General features: G+C 34.8%; 1 protein-coding gene across 1 annotated transcript; it reads left to right on the top strand.

The window, feature by feature from the left end:
- The first annotated feature begins 2,083 nt into the window (after positions 1-2,083).
- On the top strand, positions 2,084-3,478 carry LOC133799556 (uncharacterized mitochondrial protein AtMg00810-like). Its single transcript, XM_062237561.1, has 3 exons — positions 2,084-2,357; positions 2,463-2,581; positions 3,428-3,478. Exons 1-3 carry the CDS (start codon positions 2,084-2,086, stop codon positions 3,476-3,478), a joined length of 444 nt encoding a protein of 147 aa, XP_062093545.1.
- The last annotated feature ends 16,813 nt before the right edge of the window (positions 3,479-20,291 follow it).

Genomic DNA, 20,291 nt, shown 5'->3' with positions numbered 1-20,291 from the left:
AATACTATTAATCCAAATCCCATTTATACCCTCCCGACACACTAATCAAGGCCCTTAAGCCTTATTAGCGAATTTGGGTCGTTACACATTAATTTCAAAAACTTGAAAAAGTTGTCAAATGCAGGTATTGTTTGAGGATTACCCAAACTGGATAAAGAGTCTATCGGTAAGTGGGAGTCATGCCAACTTGGCAAGCAATTAAAAACCACTCGCCAATGTATTTTGGATGTAAATACATCAAAAGTTTTATAATTTCTTTACATGGATCTCATGGGCCCAATCTAGGTTGAGAGTTTAAATGGAAAAAGATACATTTTTGTATGTGTAGATGATTTTTCTAGTTTTACTTGGATTGATTTTCTAAGAGAAAAATTTGACACATTTGAAACCTTCAACGATCTGTGTTTAAAATAGAGAGTTGAAAAAGATTGTAATATTGGAAAAATTGTGAGAATTCGTAGTGATCATGGTAAAGAATTGGAAAATGTTGTGTATGATGAATTCTGTAAGTCTTATGGTATCTTTCATAAATTTTCAGCACCCAAAACTCTTGAATAAAAGGAGTTGTTGAGAGAAAGAATCGTACTCTTCAAGAAATGACAAGAGTAATGTTGAATAGCAAGAAATTGTCCAAATGATTGTGGGCTGAAGCTATTAATACTGCTTGCTACACTATAAACAGAGTGTTCTTACGTCCAGGTACCGCCAAAACGCCTTATGAGATCTAGAAAGGTAAACGTCCGAATGTAAGTTACTTCCACATTTTTGGTTGTGTCTGTTACATATTGAAGGATTGCGAAAATATTGGAAAATTTGATGCTAAAAGTGATGTTTGTGTCTTTCGTGGTTATTCCATTTAGTAGGGAATATCATGTGTACAACATGAGAACCCAAAATGTTATCAAATCTGCTAACATTGTTGTTGATGATATGAATGATTTTTCAGAATTTTCAATAGAAGCCGAGATAGACAAATTCATAGAAAATGTATTTGTTGCCTCAGATGCCCAACATGATGTATTATAAATTTTATTCGTTGCGACAGAAACAACAATTGAATCATCACCCATGACGTCTGATATATCCCCATCTGAACAAGCAGAGGCACAAATGCCAAAAATCATCACTGATTCCATACGTAGAGAACCCTCAACTAAGGTGAAAAAGAATCACCTTGTTGATCTCTCTGGGTGATTTGGAGGAGAACATGGTCACAAGGAAAATGTATGTGAATCTTGTTCAACATGTGTGTTTCATTTCTTCACTTGAACCAAAAAACGTGAAAGAAGCGTTAACTGATGAATCTTGGATTAAAGTTATGCAAGAAGAATTGGAACAATTCATGAGTAATGATGTGTGGACCCTTGTGCCTAGACCTAATCACATTAATGTCATTGGAACAAAATGTATTTTTAAAAATAAAAGTGATGAATTTGGCACAATAGTAAGAATCAAAGCTAGATTGGTAGCACAAGGGTACACTCAAGTGGAAGGTGTGGACTTTAATGAAACATTTGCACCTGTTGCTAGACATGAATCGATTAGGTTGTTATTAGCTATTGTATGCATCATGGGTTTCAAATTGCATCAAATGGATGTTAAATCCACATTTTGGAATCCCATTTTGAATGAAAAAGTTTTTGTTGAACAACCTAAATGGTTTGAAGATCCACATTTTCCTAATCATGTTATTAAATTAAAAAAGGCTTTGTATGGTTTGAAACATGCCCCACGGGCATGGTATGAAAGATTGACACAATTTTTGGTGTCTCATGGTTATCGTAGAGGTGGAGTAGATAAAACACTTTTCATTGAAAGAATTAAGAAAGACATAATTATTGCTCAAATATATGTTAATGATATTGTGTTTGGTTCTACATCTAACTCTGAAGTGCAGATTTTTATTCATCAAATGAAGGATGAATTTGAGATGAGTATGATGGGTGAATTAACCCATCTTTTAGGTTTGCAGATCAAGCAATCAGAAGATGGTATGTTCATATCATAAAGTAAGTATGCCAAAAACTTGGTGAAAAAGTTTGGGCTTGATACTGCAAAGCATACCAAAACTCTCATGGGAACAATGGTTAAATTAACAAAAGATGAGAATGAAGTTAAGGTAGATCCCACTTTATACCGCAGTATGATTGGCAGTCTTTTGTATCTCACTGCTAGTTGTCCTGATATATGTTATAATGTTGGGGTATGTGCTAGGTACCAAGGAAATCCCATGGAGTTACATGTGACTACTGTAAAAAGAATTATTAGACATGTTCACAGTACTCTAGAATATGGGATTTGGTACTCTAAAGAAACAAATTCTAATCTTGTGTGGTTTAGTGATGTCGATTGGGCAGGTAATGCAAATGACAAGAAAAACACAAGTGGAGGGTGTTTTTATCTAGGGAACAACTTGGTGTCATGGCATAACAAAAAGTAGAATTTCATATCTCTTTCTACAGCTGAGGCCAAGTACATTGCTGTTGACAGTTGTTGTACTCAGCTGTTATGGATGAAACAAATGATGTTTGATTATGAGTTTGAATTGGACACTTTAAGCATTTTTTGTGACAGTACCAGTGTAATAAATATTTCTAAAAATCCTGTCCAACATTCACACACAAAACACATTGATATTAGACACCATTTCATTAAAGAGCTTGTTGAAAATAAGACACTAATCTTTGAATACATTGAAACAGACAAGAAAATAGCTAATATTTTCACTAAGTCCCTTGATTTAATTCGGTTTGATTCCCTTAGGAAATCCTTGGGGGTTAGTAGTATGTCATTATTTATCTTCTCATGACCATCAAAGTTGTTTATCTTTTATGTGTTTTCATGTTAAACAATTCTCAAACAATTTCAAAACATTTGTGAGTACTTTCTGTTAGATTAATTATTTTTTATATATGACATGCTAAGTTTATTGATTTCAAAATAAAAATTTACTCACAATTTATTTTTGGAGAAAACACCTACTAAGAGGGCATTGAGATTAATTAACAAATCTTCTTCAGTTTCAGGTTTCTCTGTGAGAATAGAGCTACCTATGTCAGTGTATGATAGTCATCTTTGAGTAAGTTGAGACTATGTAATTAGACCTATGTAGATGACACACTACCATTGAAAATGGCTACCACTGGTGTAGTGTGACATCGTCTCCTTTAGGTACTACAGAAAAAGGGCAAAATTGGCAACATGGGCAGTGACCCAATTTTTACACTTCACACACATCTGTATGAAGAAAAAGTAAAAAAAGTATAAGTCTCATCCTCTATGGTAATGTTTCTCCTAAAATTACTTTGTGCTCTAGAAAAATTTATTTTTGTTCCAACACTCTCAAGCATGTTATATAGATCAAATAATTTGTCTAACATTATTAGTACTCACTTAATTTTTGTTTTCGTTGGTTATTGTTTTTCAGGTTTCACATTTTTTGATAACAGTAGAAGAAAATGTTTTGGTCATTTATTAAATAAAAAAATATATATATATATATAAAATGAGATTTTTTTTTGAAGAGTAAACCAATTGAATCTCGTGGGGGGTATATTGAATTTCGTTGTTTATTCATTTTTTTTGGTCCAATATGATTTTGTGTTATTTTTGTCATCTTTCTCTCTAAAGTTAAGGTTTTCTAATTATTAATTGTGTTTTGTCTAAAGAACAAGGGAAGTTTGAAAATTTCTATAAAAAAATATATTTGTTGCCTTTTTTGGTTTGGTCATAATGAAGAAAAAAGGCACATAGTCAAAAACAGGTCACTACCCATTTTGTTATGCCTATATCTCACGTTTGGTCTCAACTCTCATGATCACTCTTTCACTCTCACACTTTACTTATTTTTTTCTCTTGTTTTTCTGCTTGTTTGCTCTCTCGGCTGTCTAAGTGTGCAAGAACCCATGGCTCAAACCAAGACCATTAGAGCTCCCAGACCACCTGCTACTGCTGCGAGTGGCTCTGCCCCATCAGCTTCACCTCTGGTGACTTTAGAATCTACTCCGAAGTCCTCTGTCAAAACTAGGGCTTGCAAACAAACATTTCATGTGTCCATAACCTCGCCTTTGGTGCTTCCATCTCTGTCTCCTCCTCTAATGGATCTTCCCGCACCACCATCTGAAGAGGTAGTGCCTACTGGAACCCTTCATGCTGAAATTGAGACTCATGCTTCAAATCCTAAACCATCAAAGGCTGGGTCTGCAAAATCAAAAGCCTTTGTTGGTGCTGCACAACCCATTTCAGGTTTGTCACCTGCTTCTCGAACTCACTCCAAATTGTCTGCTTCTGGTTCAACGACAGTAGTCAAGAATGGAGGAAAACATGGAAAACCGTCTCCCGCAAAGAAATCTCGTACATAAAAAAAACTCAAAATCACTCCACCTGCATGTTCTTCCTCTGAGGCTAATCCTTTTGAAGACCCGTCTGGTGATGCAACCGATCCTTCTGACCACTCCAGTTCTGAGAGCAACAAAATGTCAGAATCTTACCCAGAGCGTGAAGATCTAATTGCCTCTGAAGAAAGGGTTGCTGAATCAGAAGACGGTTGTGATGCATTAGGAACTTTGTCTGAGCCCTTTGATCATGTCCCAAAACCACTGCCTTCTAATTCCAAGGGAACGAAGCCTATGACCTTTCCTAGTCCAATTGCTCGAAAGGCTTTACCCAAAAACATTGGGCCAGGTTCATCTTTTGTTCCTCACTCTCATGATTTTTTCTATAATGATCATGAAAGTGATATGGTTTATTATGCTAATCGTAAGGTTATTTGTGAAAATAATTTGGAACTTGCTACTCATAGGGTGTTTGGGGTAATTGATATTTTACAAGAAAGGGAATGGTTAGACTCTTTATAGGGCTATATTGGGTATGTTGATCGGGTTGTCATGGAATTTTATCCTATCATTACTGATGATTTTCTTAATCATAATTCCTTCATGTATGGCAAAGTATATGTTCGGGGACATTGGTTCTCTTTTACTGTTAAAGATATTGCAACGACCCTAAATTTGCCTTTTGGTGTCATTTTGAATACCCTTGAATTTGATAAGGACTTAGTGCTTTCGGAGCTTGTAGGACAAAAGGTATCTTGGAATCCAAGCACATCACTCTCCATTACTGATCTTACATATACCTCTGTTATGCTTATGTGTTTTGCTCTATCCAAATAGATGCTCTCCTTTAATCCAGTTGTGGTTTCACAAGATTTGGCATTATTTTTGTTCAAGATTGGTTCAGGTGCACAGATAAATCTTCCTTCCATAATTATGGACCAAATTGTTTCTCTAAGGAAGGCAAAAAAGAAGGGGTTCATCCTGTTGTTTCTAGAATTCATTTTTAAGATTATGTCATCTCAAAAAGATGTCCTGATGCCAAATGAGTCTATTGAGGTTCCTCCTCCTAGTCTCATATTCAAGCCATTTAGAGGGAAAGATCAAACATCGAAGAAGTCTAAGTCTGTGATGATTCCTTCTGTCTCCACTGCCACTACTGCTAATCCATCTAGTGTTGGTCTTGAGACATCAGAAATTCTCGGTATCAAGACTGATCTTACCATGGTACAAAATCGACTTGGAACATTAGAGGCCACTAAAACAAGCAATCCTTGCTCAGCTGACTGCCTTAGCCAACAATGTTTAGTTTATATTCTCTCTTGTTTTTTCATTTCTTGTTTCATTTTTTCCAAAGAACATATTCAATATTTTTTGTTTTTCTTTATTTTGGCTCCTTGATAGACAAAAAGGGGGTGTAGTTGGATGGTTTTTATTTTTATGTTATTTGTGAACAACTCTGGACCCTATTTTCAGGGGGAGTTCTGTGTTCATGTCTTGTTAAACATTTTCCAAAAGTTGACATGTTTTATCTTTATTAGTATGCTTGTTTGCAGGGGGAGTTCTAAGGAACTCACACTTTTTCTAACAAAGTATTTGCTATAGGATTTTTGTGTTCTTAATGATAAAAAATATTTTGTCTAAAAAGTTGCCAAAGGGGGAGATTGTAAAATCCTAAAATTGGCAAATCTTTTTGTAATAAATAAATTTTATTATTTGGTATTTTCGAAATGGTATTTTGGGTAAGTGCCTCTTTTTGGTAAGAATAATTATCTTTATTAAAGTGCATTTTATTCTTGGTCAAGTTTCCTAATTTGTTTATGGTAACTTGTCTATTTTAAGAAGAACTTTTTATAGGATTATTCTCTGAATATTTTGATTGATTCTAGTCTATTTTAAAAGAGGAAATCCAGTGAGTCTTGATGCTCAAAAAAGGAAACTTCGAAAATGAACTTGGCTGGGTTATAAGACTAGGTTCGTCAATTTCCTGATGCTACAGAATGTTTGTCTATCACATCTTGAAATTCCTGCAGTTAATAAAATGAAAAGTTATTTTGAGTAACTTCCCGATTTGATCTGATTTGGGCCACAAACGAGATTGGCTTACTTAGGGGTTTCTAAACTCTATAAATATCAGACCTAAGTAGTAGCCATACTTACCTTTTCACCATTATAATGTTTTATGCTTTTGAAGAGTTATTTTATTTGTAAAGAGTAGTTCTTGTTCTACTATCTCTTTGTTTGTTTGTGTTTTGTGTTGCTTATTCTTAAATAGGTCATAAAGCTTGTGAACGTGAGATACAAGTCTTCGGGAGAAGATTTTTACAAGACTTACTTTGGGAAGAACTAAGCGCTAATCAAGATCATAAGGGATTTCGTACTCTTGGTGTTTATCAAATTTAGATTATTAAAGTGGAGTACTTCATGGTTGCGACAAAGTTTTAGAGGGAGCCTAAACTTGTATAAGTCAATTTCTTTTTGCATTCTTGAGACTTTACTAATTGATTTTATCTCTGGGTGTGGCCCCGTGGAATAGGTTTTCTGAACCACATAAAAATCCTATTGTGTCATGTTACTTTAAGTTTATTTACTATTGGTTCGTATATTCTAGTCTATCAGCACTCTATCCTGCTACATCAGAATATTTGTGTGATCAAACAATCGATTAATAGTTCCTCATTAATTAAATTGTTTATTAAATTCAGTTGGTAATCATCAAAAACATAATTTCATTTATTTTTTGTGATACTCCATAACATAATAAACAATATTGTTTTCTCTACCTACAAAAATTTGTAGAATCATACATTTCTCAAAGCGGTACTATGATTTCAGAACTTCATTTTGCAATAACATAAGTTAGGAATGGAGAAAATGATGAATCATGGAAGGAGAAAGCGTTACCTAAATGGAAAAAATGGAGAAAATCAAAAGCTTGTTATAGTAAACCCAGAATTTGTGGCTGACTATATTGCTTCCTTGATTCTTTAATATCATAAGAAAATATACTCTAACATTTATTTTTAAATGAACATTAAATATATTAATTTTAACAAAATGTCATAGTATAGTAATTATTATAAAACTATTAAGAATGCTGAGATATAAAGTATAATGAACAGAAATATAGAGTAATAGAGAGATATGTAAAGAGAGAGAGTGAAACTCTTGTGTATCATTTCAATGGGGAAAGAACCCCTATTTATACAGATAAATATGCCCTAAGGAAACCGGGTAACTACTCTGAATACAATAAAGAATTAATACTGATATTTTACTTTGGGTAACCTAGTTATTCTTCATTATTATGGACATCTATATATATAATATTTATAACACTCCCACTTGGATGTCCATGAAAACTGCCTCATTAAAAACCTTGCCAGAAAAAAAAACTCGGCCAATGGAAAAAGAGTGTAGTGTGTATTTACTTCCCCTCATTTCGACACTCTTGAATATCCTTTAATCGACACATTCCGATCTTATGTACCATCTTCTCAAACGTTGATGTTGGTAATGACTTTGTAAATAAGTCTGCAAGATAGTCACTTGATCGAATTTGATAAACATCAATATCGCCACTCTTTTGAAGGTCATGTGTGAAAAATAATTTCGGCGAAATGTGTTTGGTTCTATCTCCTTTAATGTACCCTCCTTTTAGTTGAGCGATACATGCAGCATTATCTTCATAGAGAACTGTTGGTACCTATTTATTGGGTGTTAACCCACATGTTCCTCAAATATGTTGCGTTATTGATCTCAACCATACACATTCTCGACTTGCCTCATGAATTTCAAGTATTTAAGCATGATTTGAAGAAGTAGCCACTAGAGTTTGCTTTGTTGAACGTCAAGATATTGTAGTGTCACTGCATGTGAACAAATAATCTGTTTGAGATCTAGCTTTATGTGGATCAGATAAATATCCCGCGTCTGCATAACCAACTAGTTGTGACCCACATTTATTTGAATAGAATAACACTTTATCAATAGTACCTTGAAGATAGCATAGCATATGCTTAATCTCTTTCCAATGTTTATACATTGGAGCAGAGCTATATCTTTCTAAATTTTTTACAGAAAATGCTATATCAGGTCTTGTGCAGTTAGCAAGATACATTAAGGCTCCTATTGCACTAAGATATGACACTTCAAGACCAAGGAGCTCTTCATGTTCTTCTCTGGGTCAGAAGGGATCCTTTTTCACATCAAGTGATCTAACAACCATTGGACTACTCAATGGGTGTGATTTTTCCATATAAAATTGTTTCAAAATTTTTTCGACATATGTTGAATGATGAATAAAAATTCCACCCTTTAAATGTTCTATTTGTAAACCAAGACAAAATTTTGTTTTTCCAAGATCTTTCATCTCGAACTCTTTCTTTAGATATTCTACAGCTTCTGAAAGTTTTTCAAGAGTTCCAATAATATTTAAGTCATCAACATATACAACTATGATAGGAAACTCAGAACCTGATCTCTTTATGAAAACACAGGGACAAATAAGATCATTTTGATAACCTTCTTTTAACAAATATTCACTAAGTCGATTGTACCACATGCGCCCAGATTGATTTAGTCCATACAATGTTCTTTGTAGTTTAATTGAGTACATTTCACAATGACTTGACTTATATGCATCAGACATCTTGAATCCTTCAGGGACTCTCATGTAAATATCATTATCTAGTGATCTATGCAAATAGGCTCTGACTACATCTATTAAATGCATATCAAGATTTTTATGAGCAGCTAGGCTAATCAAATATCTCAATGTAATTGCATCAACCACAGGAGAATATGTCTCTTCATACTCAATACCTGGTCTTTGAGAATAGCCTTGTGCTACAAGTCGTGCTTTGTATCTTACAACTTCATTTTTCTCATTTCTTTTTTGCACAAACACCCATTTGTATCCAACAGGTTTTACACTTTCAAGTGTTTGGACTACTGGTCCAAATACTTTGCATTTAGCAAGTGAATTCAATTCTGATTGAATCGCTTCTTTCCAATTTGGCCAATCTTTTCTACTTTGACACTCTTTAACAAATTTATGTTCAAGATCCTCATTTTCATTTACAATATCTAGCGCTACATTATAAGCAAAAATATTGTTGACAACTACTTCAAGTCGATCCCATTCTTTTCCTGTATTAACATAATTAATTGAGATCTCATTATTTTAATATTTGCAAGTACCTGAATCTCTTCAAGAGATTTGTGATTGTTTATTTCAATATTTCCCTCGAAATTATCAGCCTCTTCATTAGGACCATGCTGATTATTTGCTCATTTTCTTTTTCGATTCTTATCTTTGGAACCGACTGGTCTACCACGCTTCAAGCGTGCTTTAGACTCATTAGCATATCGTCCTTCTAGGACTTCAATTCGAATTGGAGCATTTTCAGCTGGAACATGTGATTTTCTATGTTTCTTTGGGTCAGTGAATACATCTGGTAATTGATTTGCAATATTTTGCAAATGAATTATTCTTTGAAATTCAAGTTCACATTGACTTGTATGAGGATAAAATTGAGATAATAATTGTGCATTCCATGTAATTTGTTTTTCCAGCTATTTCTTTTCTCCTACCCCTAAAGCTGGGAAATTGTCTCACCAAAATGACAGTCAGCAAAATGTGCTGTAAATATATCTCTGGTCATGGGTTCAAGATATTAATGATAGAAGGAGATTCGTACCCAACATATACTCCCAGACTCCTTTGAGAACCCATCTTAGTTCGTTGTGGTGGAGTAATTGGAACATACACTACACAACCAAATATTCTTAAATGAGAAATATTCGGCTCCTGACCAAAAGCCAATTGTAATGGGGAGAACTTATGATATGATGTTGGCCTAATACGCACAAGTGCCGCTACATGTAAAATGGCACATCCCAAAGCTGAAATGGGGAGTTTTATTCTCATAAGTAATGGTCTAGCAATTAACTGGAGGCATTTAATAAATGATTTTGCTAAGCCATTTTATGTATGTACATAAGCAACATGATTTTCAACTTGTATCCCGGTTGACATACAATAATCATCAAAATTTTGTGAAGTAAATTCACCAGCATTATCTAGACGAATAATCTTTATTGCATAGTCTGGAAATTGTGCTTGTAATCGAATTATATGGGCATGCAATCTTGAAAATGTCACATTACGAGTAGATAATAAACCAACATGTGACCATCTGGTTGATGCATCTAATAATACCATAAAATATCTAAATGGTCCACATGGTGGGCTAATAGGCCCACATATGTCACCCTGAATTCGTTCAAGATATCCAGGAGATCCAATCCCAATTTTTACTGGTGATAGCTCAATAATTAATTTTCCTTGGGAACAAGCAACACATGAGAACTCATTTGATAAGAGAATCTTCTGGTTCTTCAATGGATGACTATGTGAGTTCTCTATAATTCTACGCATAATGATTGAACCGGGATGGCCTAACCGGTCATGCCAAACAATGAAAGATTCTTGTAGATATGTGAACTTCTGGTTCTCTGTAACATGTGCCTCTATTGCACTTATTCGTGTAACGTACAAACCTGAGGACAGAGCAGGCAGTTTTTCTAACTTACACTTTTTTCCTGAAGCAATAGATGTAATACATAGATACTCTCTATTATTTTCATCTATTGTCTCGATATGATATCCATTACGACGCATATCTTTAAAACTCAATAGATTTCTTTTTGATTTGGAAGATAATAAAGCATCATCTATGATCATTTTTGTTCCTCTAGGCATTAATATAATGGCTCTTCCAGAACCTTCAATCAAATTTGCACTGCCTGATATTGTATTAACATTTGCCTCCATTCTTGTTAACTTTGAAAAATATTTATCACTTCTAAGTATTGTATGAGTTGTTGCGCTGTACGCTAAACATATATCTTCACCATCATTCTTGGAATCAAGTAAGGGATGAGAAATGTCCATTTCTTTATTAACCAACAAAAAAAATACATAATAAGTTCTAAATAGAATTACTTAAACATAAGTCCATAAAATTAACATACCAAACTAAAGTACTTAAAACAAATTAATTACGAACAAATATGTCAAACACGACCAAATAAAATAACTCTAATTATGAACTTTCTCATCGCCAATAGAAATATTCATATTGCCATTGATGGGATCATCAACAACATCCAAGTTTGTAAAATCCAAGGATTCATTGAGGAGGTCATCATCTTGATGGGAAAAGTTTGCTTCTATATTTTTCTCCTTCTCCTTCAAAGAGGTTTGATAAAGATCAACAAGATGTTTGGACATACGACAAGTACGTGACCAATGTCCTTTCATATCGCACCTGAAACATAAGTTTATTGATTCTTATTTTGTGGACTCTTTCCCTTATGTTCATTGCTTGTGGTTTTCAGCGAAGTAGAGGAGTTGTTATTATAACCACCACGTTGCCAAACATTACTTTGACCCTTACTATGTTTTCGTCCACATCCACGTCCATGAACATGACTATGACTTTGATTATGGTCACGACCACAACCACGATTGTCGGATGTTATAGCATTCACTTCAGGGAATGGGGTAGATCCAGTTGGGCGAGATGCATGATTTTTCATCAAAAGTTTATTATTTTGTTATGCTACTAGAAAACACGAAATCAATTTTGAGTACTTTTTAAAATCTCGTCCTCTGTATTTCTGTTGCAAGAACACATTTGAAGCAGGAAAAATAGAATATGTTTTTTCTAACATATCATTGTTAGTAATCTTTTCTCCGCACAATTTTAATTTAGAAGTAATTTTAAACATTGCAGAGTTATACTCACTTACTGATTTAAAATCTTGCAACCTCAGGTGCAACCATTCATATTGAGCATTTGGCAGTATGACAATTTTTTGGTGGTCATATATATTTTTCAAATTTTGCTAGAGAATAAGAGAATCTCTTATCGTTAGATATTCAGATTTTAACCCCTCGTGGAGATGGTGGCAAAGAAAAATCATAGCCTTGGCCTTATTTTGACTTGATGCTTCGTTTTTATCTTTGATGGTGGATTTCAGCATCACGAATCCATGATAAGTAATTTCTCCCAAGTCGAGTTTTGTGAGATTTTCCATAAAGAAAACTATCATAGAATAATATTCAAAGTATTAGAAAAATAAACATTTGAGAAACACTAATAAGAAATAAAGTGATAAGTGTGATATACCAATTTTTTTTTTACTAATATAATTGAATCTCTAATTAGCATAAAATAAAAATAAGTGGACTAATTAAATCTAGGTATTTTAATATTATGTAATGCACCATATAGAAACAAATAAATTAAAGCTAAAAAAATGTTTATGTAATATTAATTTAAAAACTTAACACGTATATATGTTAACACATTTATTAATACATTAATATTTATAATTTTTATAACGTAACGTGTAACAAAAATGTTTATAGATAAATTAAATATTATATATATTGTATATTATATAATATAATATGAAGATATCTTTAACGTCAAATATTAAAGGATATATAACATAGACAAAACAAATAAATGAATAGATAAAAGAATTCATAAACCACATATATTAAATGGCATGTGAAACATAATGGTTATATATCATAATCAACGTAGAAAAAAAAAACCATATCATTCTAATATAACATGCTAAAGAGAAAAGAGAAAGAGAAAAAATACAAGCAGGTTGCTTGAATTAGTTTTGGTCTTTTGAGTTATGTACTGTAAGGTGACTTCAAAACAATTCAAGAATTTCAACTAACAATCTTTACCTTAGATAGAGACTCGTGCTGATAACGTGTTATAAAACTATTAATAATGCTGAGATATAAAGTATACTGAAAATAAATACAGAGTAATAGAGAGATATGTAAAGAGAGAGTACACTACAACAAAAAATGTCATTTGCGTCAGTTTATAACTGCCACGATTGGGTTTTTGCGTCAGTTTGATATGTGACACAATTACCCATGACACAAACCAGAGTGGCATTTGCGCAGTGGAGCACTGTCACAAATTGGCATTTGTGGCAATGCCCACTGACGCAAATGTCAGACGTTTGCGTCAGAACCTAGAATACAATAAAATAAAACAAAGTATATTAAATTCTAACAAGCTAAAATGCAATAACACTCAAACAAGAACAACACAAGTATTTTACCTCATTCTCGAACCAAGTGCTGAAATTTCGATAATGTTCATCTTGCACCCATTTTTTATTCCGAGACTTATTAGGATAAGTAGTCTTGATCCAATTGAAATGTTCTCTTCAAGAAATATCATTTATATCAACAAACAAAATTCATTGCCAATATAATGAAAGAGAAAAATAAGATTGACCATGCATATGTATAGGAACTTACTCGATGTATGGTTGAACATCATCAATATTTTGTAAGACTAGGCGATGTGCTTCATCTCTATCATATTTATTTACTTCAGAAACAACACCACCTCTACCACCTTTACTTATTTCAAACTCAATTTTAGAAAAACATAGTCCAATGCTCGCAACACCTAATAAGTATTATGAGCAGAACTCCATTGCTTCTTCAACGATGTAGGATTCAACTATGCAACCCTCAGGTCTACTTCGATTTTTAACATAACCTTTTAAAACCTTCATATACCGTTCAAATGGATACATCCATCTCAAGTATACTGGTCCACACAATTTTACTTCTCTCAACAAATGAACTATTAAATGAACCATTATGTCAAAAAATGAAGGTGGGAAATACTGCTCCAATCACACATAGTTATCACGATATTTGTTTGAAAATTGTCCAACTTTGACACATCTACCACTTTACAACAAATAGATTTTAAGAAAAAGCATAGCTTGGTAATTGCATATCGATCTTTTTTGGGTAACACAGAACGGATAACTACCGGTAGAAGATGTTCAAGTAGTGTATGATGGTCATGAGACTTCATTCCAACTAAATTAAAATTTTCATATCTACCAGAGAAGAAATATTTGAAGAATAACCTTTCGGTACTTTCACATTCGACAAAGAATGACAAACAATTTTTTTTTCTTCTTTAGACAGGGTATAACATGCAGGTGGTAAATATGTTCATCTCTCACCAACCTTTGGTTGTAACTTACTGTGTATACCCATTACTTTTAAATCCGATCGAGCTTTAATTTCATCCTTACTCTGACCAGGAATATTCAACAATGTAATAATTAAGCTATCCGACATGTTTTTCTCATTGTGCATTACATCCAAGTTATGCCGCAAAATCAAATGCTCCCGATCCTCAAGCTAAAAAAGAAATAGATTTCTTCTTCCAACAACCCGTCGCACCATCTACAACCTCTTTTGTTTTTTCACGTCTAACATTTTTTCTCTTATTTGTATAATTTCTAGGTTTACCGAACTTGCATTGGACTTTGTTCAACTTTGTTAACAATTGTCCTCTAAGTAAAGGTGGTGGAGCCTTTCCAAATTCAGGTTTACCATTAAAGGCATCTGTCAAACTTCGAAATTTATGTTTTTCGGATAAGAACTTTCGATGTCCCATATAACAAATCTTTTTAGAATGTTTTAAATATTCAAAATGAGTCCCTTCTTCACAAATGGGACATGCCTTGTACCCTTTCACACTAAATCCAGAAAGATTACCTAAGGCTGGAAAATCATTAATAGTCCACAACACTGCTTTAAGACTAACATTTTCTTTCTTATAAGCATGGTAAGCATTAACCCCCTCATACCACAATGTGCTCAAATCATCAATTAAAGGAGCTAGGTATACATCAATATCATTTCCATGTTGTTTAGGACCAGATATCAACAAGGTCAACATGGTAAACTTCCTTTTCATACACAACCATGGCGGTAGATTATAGTTGACTAACAATTCAGGCCAACAACTATATTTACTACTAAGGGAATTGTGCGGATTAATTCCGTCAGCAGAAAGACCCAAATGAATATTCCTCGGTTCATTGCCAAATTCTTGCCATTTAACATGTACTGTTTTCCAAGCTGGCGAGTCAGCTGGATGTCTTAGCTTGCCATCCTTTACTCTATCTTTAGCAGGCAAATTAAATTTTTAGCATGATCATCATTTCGGTACAACCTAACCAAACGAGGTATCGGTGGTAGATACCATAAAACCTTTGTAGGAACACCTTTTCTAACTGCATCTGAATTTTTTTTCTTTTGCCATCTAGACTCGCCACATGTTGGACATGCAATTGCATCAACAAATCTCTTTCGATATAAGATGCAATCGTTAGGAAAAGCATGTATTTTTTCATATTTCATGCCTAACGAACACAATGTCTTCTTTGCTTCATAAAATGAAGATGGAATTTCATTACCTTCGGGTAATAATTCTCCTAAAAATATTAACAACTTTGTCATTCCCTTATCACTCCACCCATGTTTGGCTTTTAAGTTATACACACTTGTTCTTAATTGTTACCTTGTTCAGCTCGTGATAGTCTATACACATCTGCATGCTTCCGTCCTTTTTCTTCACGAATAGCACTGGGGCTCCCCATGGCGAATGGATCGGCCTAATAAAACCCAAGTCTAGGAGTTCTTGTAGTTGCGTCTTTAACTCCTTGAGTTTCGTAGGTGCCATCCGATACGGTGCCTTGGAAATAGGCTCGGTGCCTGGTACTAATTCTATCGTGAAGTCAATTTCCCGAGTCGGCGGCAATCCTGGCAAGTCATTGGGAAATACCTCTGGGAATTTTCTTACAATACAGACGTCTCCAACCTTGAGTGGTGTTTCCTTTACCACATCTGTGATGCTGGCTAAGAACGCTTGACATCCTTTTGCCATCATTTTTTGAGCTTTGAGAGATGATACTAACGGGGTGTGTAATCCTGAAGCTTGTCCCATGAAGCATAGTTTCTGGCCGTTAGGAGTCTCGAACATCACCGTCTTGCATTTGCAGTCGATGGTTGCGCCATGCTGTGCTAGCCAGTCCATGCCTAGTATTACGTCAAAGTCCTTTATCACCAATTCTATCAGGTCTCCTTCTAGTTCTACGACCTCAATCTTGTTCGGCACGCCTCGTACTATCCGTGATGATAGAACTACTTTGCCCGAAGGCAACTCGGTTACAAACCTAGTTCTAAATCTTTCACAAGGTTTGTCTAGTTTTTCTATCATTCCTAACGAGATATACGAATGGGTGGCTCCCGAATCAAATAATACAAAGCATATGTTATTGAGGATAGAAACCTGACATGTTACCACCTTATTGCTAGCATCAGCCTCTCCTTGGGTTAAGGCAAAAACCCTAGCAAGAACCATCTTGTCATCCTTCTTCCCTTCTCGCTTGCGCTGAGAACAATCTCTTTTCCAGTGTCCTTCCTGACCACAGTTAAAACATTCCTTGGTGTTTGTGCGACATTCTCCAGGATGTTTCTTCTGACACTTAGCACATGGTGGGTATTCCACATAACCCGACCTATTTCCTCCATTATTTGTCCGCGCCTTCTTATCGCTATCAGATTGCTTGTTATCCGGATGCCTTATTTGCTGACCGTTATCGTTTTTGTCAGACTGATTGTTGCCATTATGGTTGTTGTTCTGACTGGTCTGAGGTTGACCCTGCTGTCTAGGCTCAGGCTTACTGGCTTCCTCTTTACATACATTAGCCTGCAACCTCTCTACTTCTACTGCCGTCTCTAGAATGTTGACATACGTAGTGTTTCCTGGGTTTGCTAGCTTAACCCCCATCTCGATCTTCGGTTGAAGTCCCCTAACGAACTTATTCACCCTCAGAAAATCAGTTGGAACCATCTCAGATGCGAACTTAGCTAGGTGGTCGAACTGACGAGCATACTTTGCCAGTGATAAACTACCTTGCTTCAAGTTGGCGAACTCCTCAACTCTTGAAGTGAGTACAGCTGACTTGTAATACTTCTTGTGGAACAACTCCACAAATCGAGTCCATGTCATGGTGGCAACATCATGCGATTGCTGGAACAAGTCCCACCATATCCTGGCATCCTTCTTGAGCAATGACGAGATGCAGGATATACAGTTCGCATTACTGAGATTCATGTGCGTCAGAATTGGCTCCACATTCCTTAGCCACTCTTCTGCCTCAAAGGGGTCCGTAGTCCCTTTGAAGTTTGGAGCGTGCTGCTTGCGGAACCTCTCATAAATGGGCTCCATGTACTGTACTGGATACGACGAGTAGTTTGCCACTGGTCATCCCCTATATGGACCATCTTGTTGGGGTGTTGAGGCCATTTGCTGTGGCTGCGGCTGCTGTTGAGGCGGAGGCTGAGTCTGGGGCTGAGCTTGTTGTCGTTGCTGCTACAATAGTTCCTCGACTTGTTGTCGCAGTCTGGCGATCTCCGCAATGTTGTCAGCTGGCGGTGCCGGCGTGTTGCGGCTGGAAGTAGCATGCACTCCCCTTCTGCGAACTGGAGGGGCTTCATTGTTTACTGGAGCAGCATTGGAGGCGTTTCCGTTGGTGCTTGCAGATCTTCGGAGCGACATCGCAGCAGAGTTCTAACAGTTGAAAGAAACATGTTAGAAATTTACCTAATAGGCTCTAAGGCAAAACTTATTCTAAAACAAACATAACTAGGACCTATTGATTATGACTTCTTATGAAAATTATATAGGTCTTTTTTATTTTTTTAGAATGGGTTTCTTTACTTAGAAAACAAGCCATCTTTATTATTTCTAAGTCTGTTTCTAATCATCCTATATGAGTTAATTCTCAGCCTCGAAACTCATCTTTGTTCCAAAGTTAACCATATTGAGGGAGGGTTGGGATCAGTAAAATCGTTCCCACTACTATGACCCCTAACTCTCAATATAGAAACTTTGTCCATTGATTTGTATCCACCCTCACTGAACTTAGTCATTATTTATTTTATTTATTATGATTGCGAAATAAAATCAAATTCATACATGATAACAAAATAACATGATATTAATTATGGAAAAGAATTTTCACTTATTACAACCATATAACAAACAATAAATAAAACAAATAATGAAACTAACTATTCTAAAAATCAGGATCTTCTACATCTGATCCTTCATCTAGCATATCATCATTATCATGTGCCTCCAAATGTCCTCCAGGAACGTTTGTAAAAATCCTATGTTTTTTCTCATTTGTAAACTGAAATTCTGATTTTGAAGTGAACCTAATTAAGAGAAAGTAATATCACATTGCTGTTGGCAGTTCATCTTCATCATCCATTGTTTCCCATATCTCCTCTAAGGCTTCAATTACGGGATGAAAATCTCTAAATAGTCTAATTACTAAAACGTATTGTTCCATTGCTCTCATCATGATTTGCTTAGACTCTTGAAGGTGACCTATTTCTCTGTGGAACATAAGCAGTCTTCGAGTGATTCTCTCTAGTATTCCTATGGTGTTTCTCGGTTCTCTTATTCTCTTTAAAGCCTTAATGGCTCGGATATCCTCCTAGGTTAATGATCCGTTCATACTTAACTGAAATCATAAATGCTAAAATTTTTAGATATACATATAAGCATAATAACTATAACTTAAAGACTTACTTGGTGGTCAGATTCGGAGCTTTGAGTGTGTGTATCGAGGAGAACTTCATGCAAATGAACCGTTTTCTCTGAAACCAACTGTAATGACCCAACTAATCTAGACTTTGGACCATTAATGACTACTATACATAGACACTAATTTTTAATAAAGCTCACAAGTGAAATAATCATAACTTCATTTAAAACTTGTAAAAACAAATGTTAAACTACATAAAATTTAAAGTAGGATATGGGATTCCATTGTTTTTAAAATAAAAACATAATATAATTTCAAATAAATGGATTACATAATAAAGTGCGGAAAATACATATAAAATTTAAAGAGACTTAATCCTCGAATCTAACGCTCGGTCCATCGATTCCATCCCGTCTCAATACACATCCCCAAGCTTCCAAGAACCTTTCCCGCCACCAAAGCTATTTTCCTGCACATATAAACATAAAGGAGTGAGCCTAATGCCCAGCAAGGAAAACCGAACATGTAAACCATATACATAAAATTCATAACGCAACATATAATAAAACATATCATAAACATATGTCACACATACTATAATGGCCATTATTACTTGGGGCTCGTAAACTAAACAAGTCATATGCCCGTTAGATTTGTGGGGCTTGCTAGCTAAGCAAGTCATATGCCCATAAATTTATTGGGGCTTGTTATTTATACAAGTCATATGCCCAAGTCTACAACATACATAACATAACACATAAATCATAAGATAGCATAACACATAAATCATAAGTCAACATATAGCATAACATATAATATCCTATCCTATTTTCCTTACCAAAAATACCGGGATATGAGAACAGGATTGGGACTTTGGAACACTCATAAAAACCATCAATGAAAGGGTGAGTATACTAAAGAAAAAAGGATGAAAATAATGAAAGAACTATACCATCGAAAGATACTTACCAAGAACCTTATGTTCAAGATCTTAGATTTCCTAACCAAGAATAAAGAATAGAGTTAGGATTTTGAGTAGAAAACTATAAGAACTTAAGGAAAACAATACCAAAATGAACTAGAGTTTGGAATACCTTGAATGCTTCTATGACCGATCTAAACCTCGAACCGAAATGTGCTATAAACCTTACTTCCCAAGTGTTTGGTAAGCTTATAATGATTAAGCTTATAATCCCCAACCCAAGTGTTTAAGCACTCAAAAATAACCTAGCAGCTTGCAGCCTCTGAACTTAGCTTAATGAATGAATAAATGGTTGGGTACTAGGTCCTATTTATAGAGTTCAAGAATGAAAAGATCTTCATTTAACTTGAATAAAATAATGGCTTTTCAAGTGAAAAATATTTGAATTATCGTTCAGCAGGCTGAAGACTCGGCCAGAAAGATGCTGGACTTATTAAGAGTTTAAGGAATTAAATGAGAACGATTTCAAAAACATTCAAAATCCATCAAAGAGC

This window comes from Humulus lupulus, chromosome 9, assembly GCF_963169125.1.
Source record: "Humulus lupulus chromosome 9, drHumLupu1.1, whole genome shotgun sequence".
NCBI lineage: Eukaryota > Viridiplantae > Streptophyta > Magnoliopsida > Rosales > Cannabaceae > Humulus > Humulus lupulus.
This window is presented reverse-complemented; position numbering and strand designations above follow the sequence as displayed.

Bases quoted from the DNA above. Each gene is read 5' to 3' on its own strand.
- LOC133799556 (XM_062237561.1), top strand. From the start codon at position 2,084: ATGGTTAAATTAACAAAAGATGAGAATGAAGTTAAGGTAGATCCCACT. The intron at 2,358-2,462 runs GTAATGCAAATG...CTCTTTCTACAG, and splicing joins TAGTGATGTCGATTGGGCAG to CTGAGGCCAAGTACATTGCT. The intron at 2,582-3,427 runs GTAATAAATATT...ATTGTTTTTCAG, and splicing joins TTTTTTGTGACAGTACCAGT to GTTTCACATTTTTTGATAAC.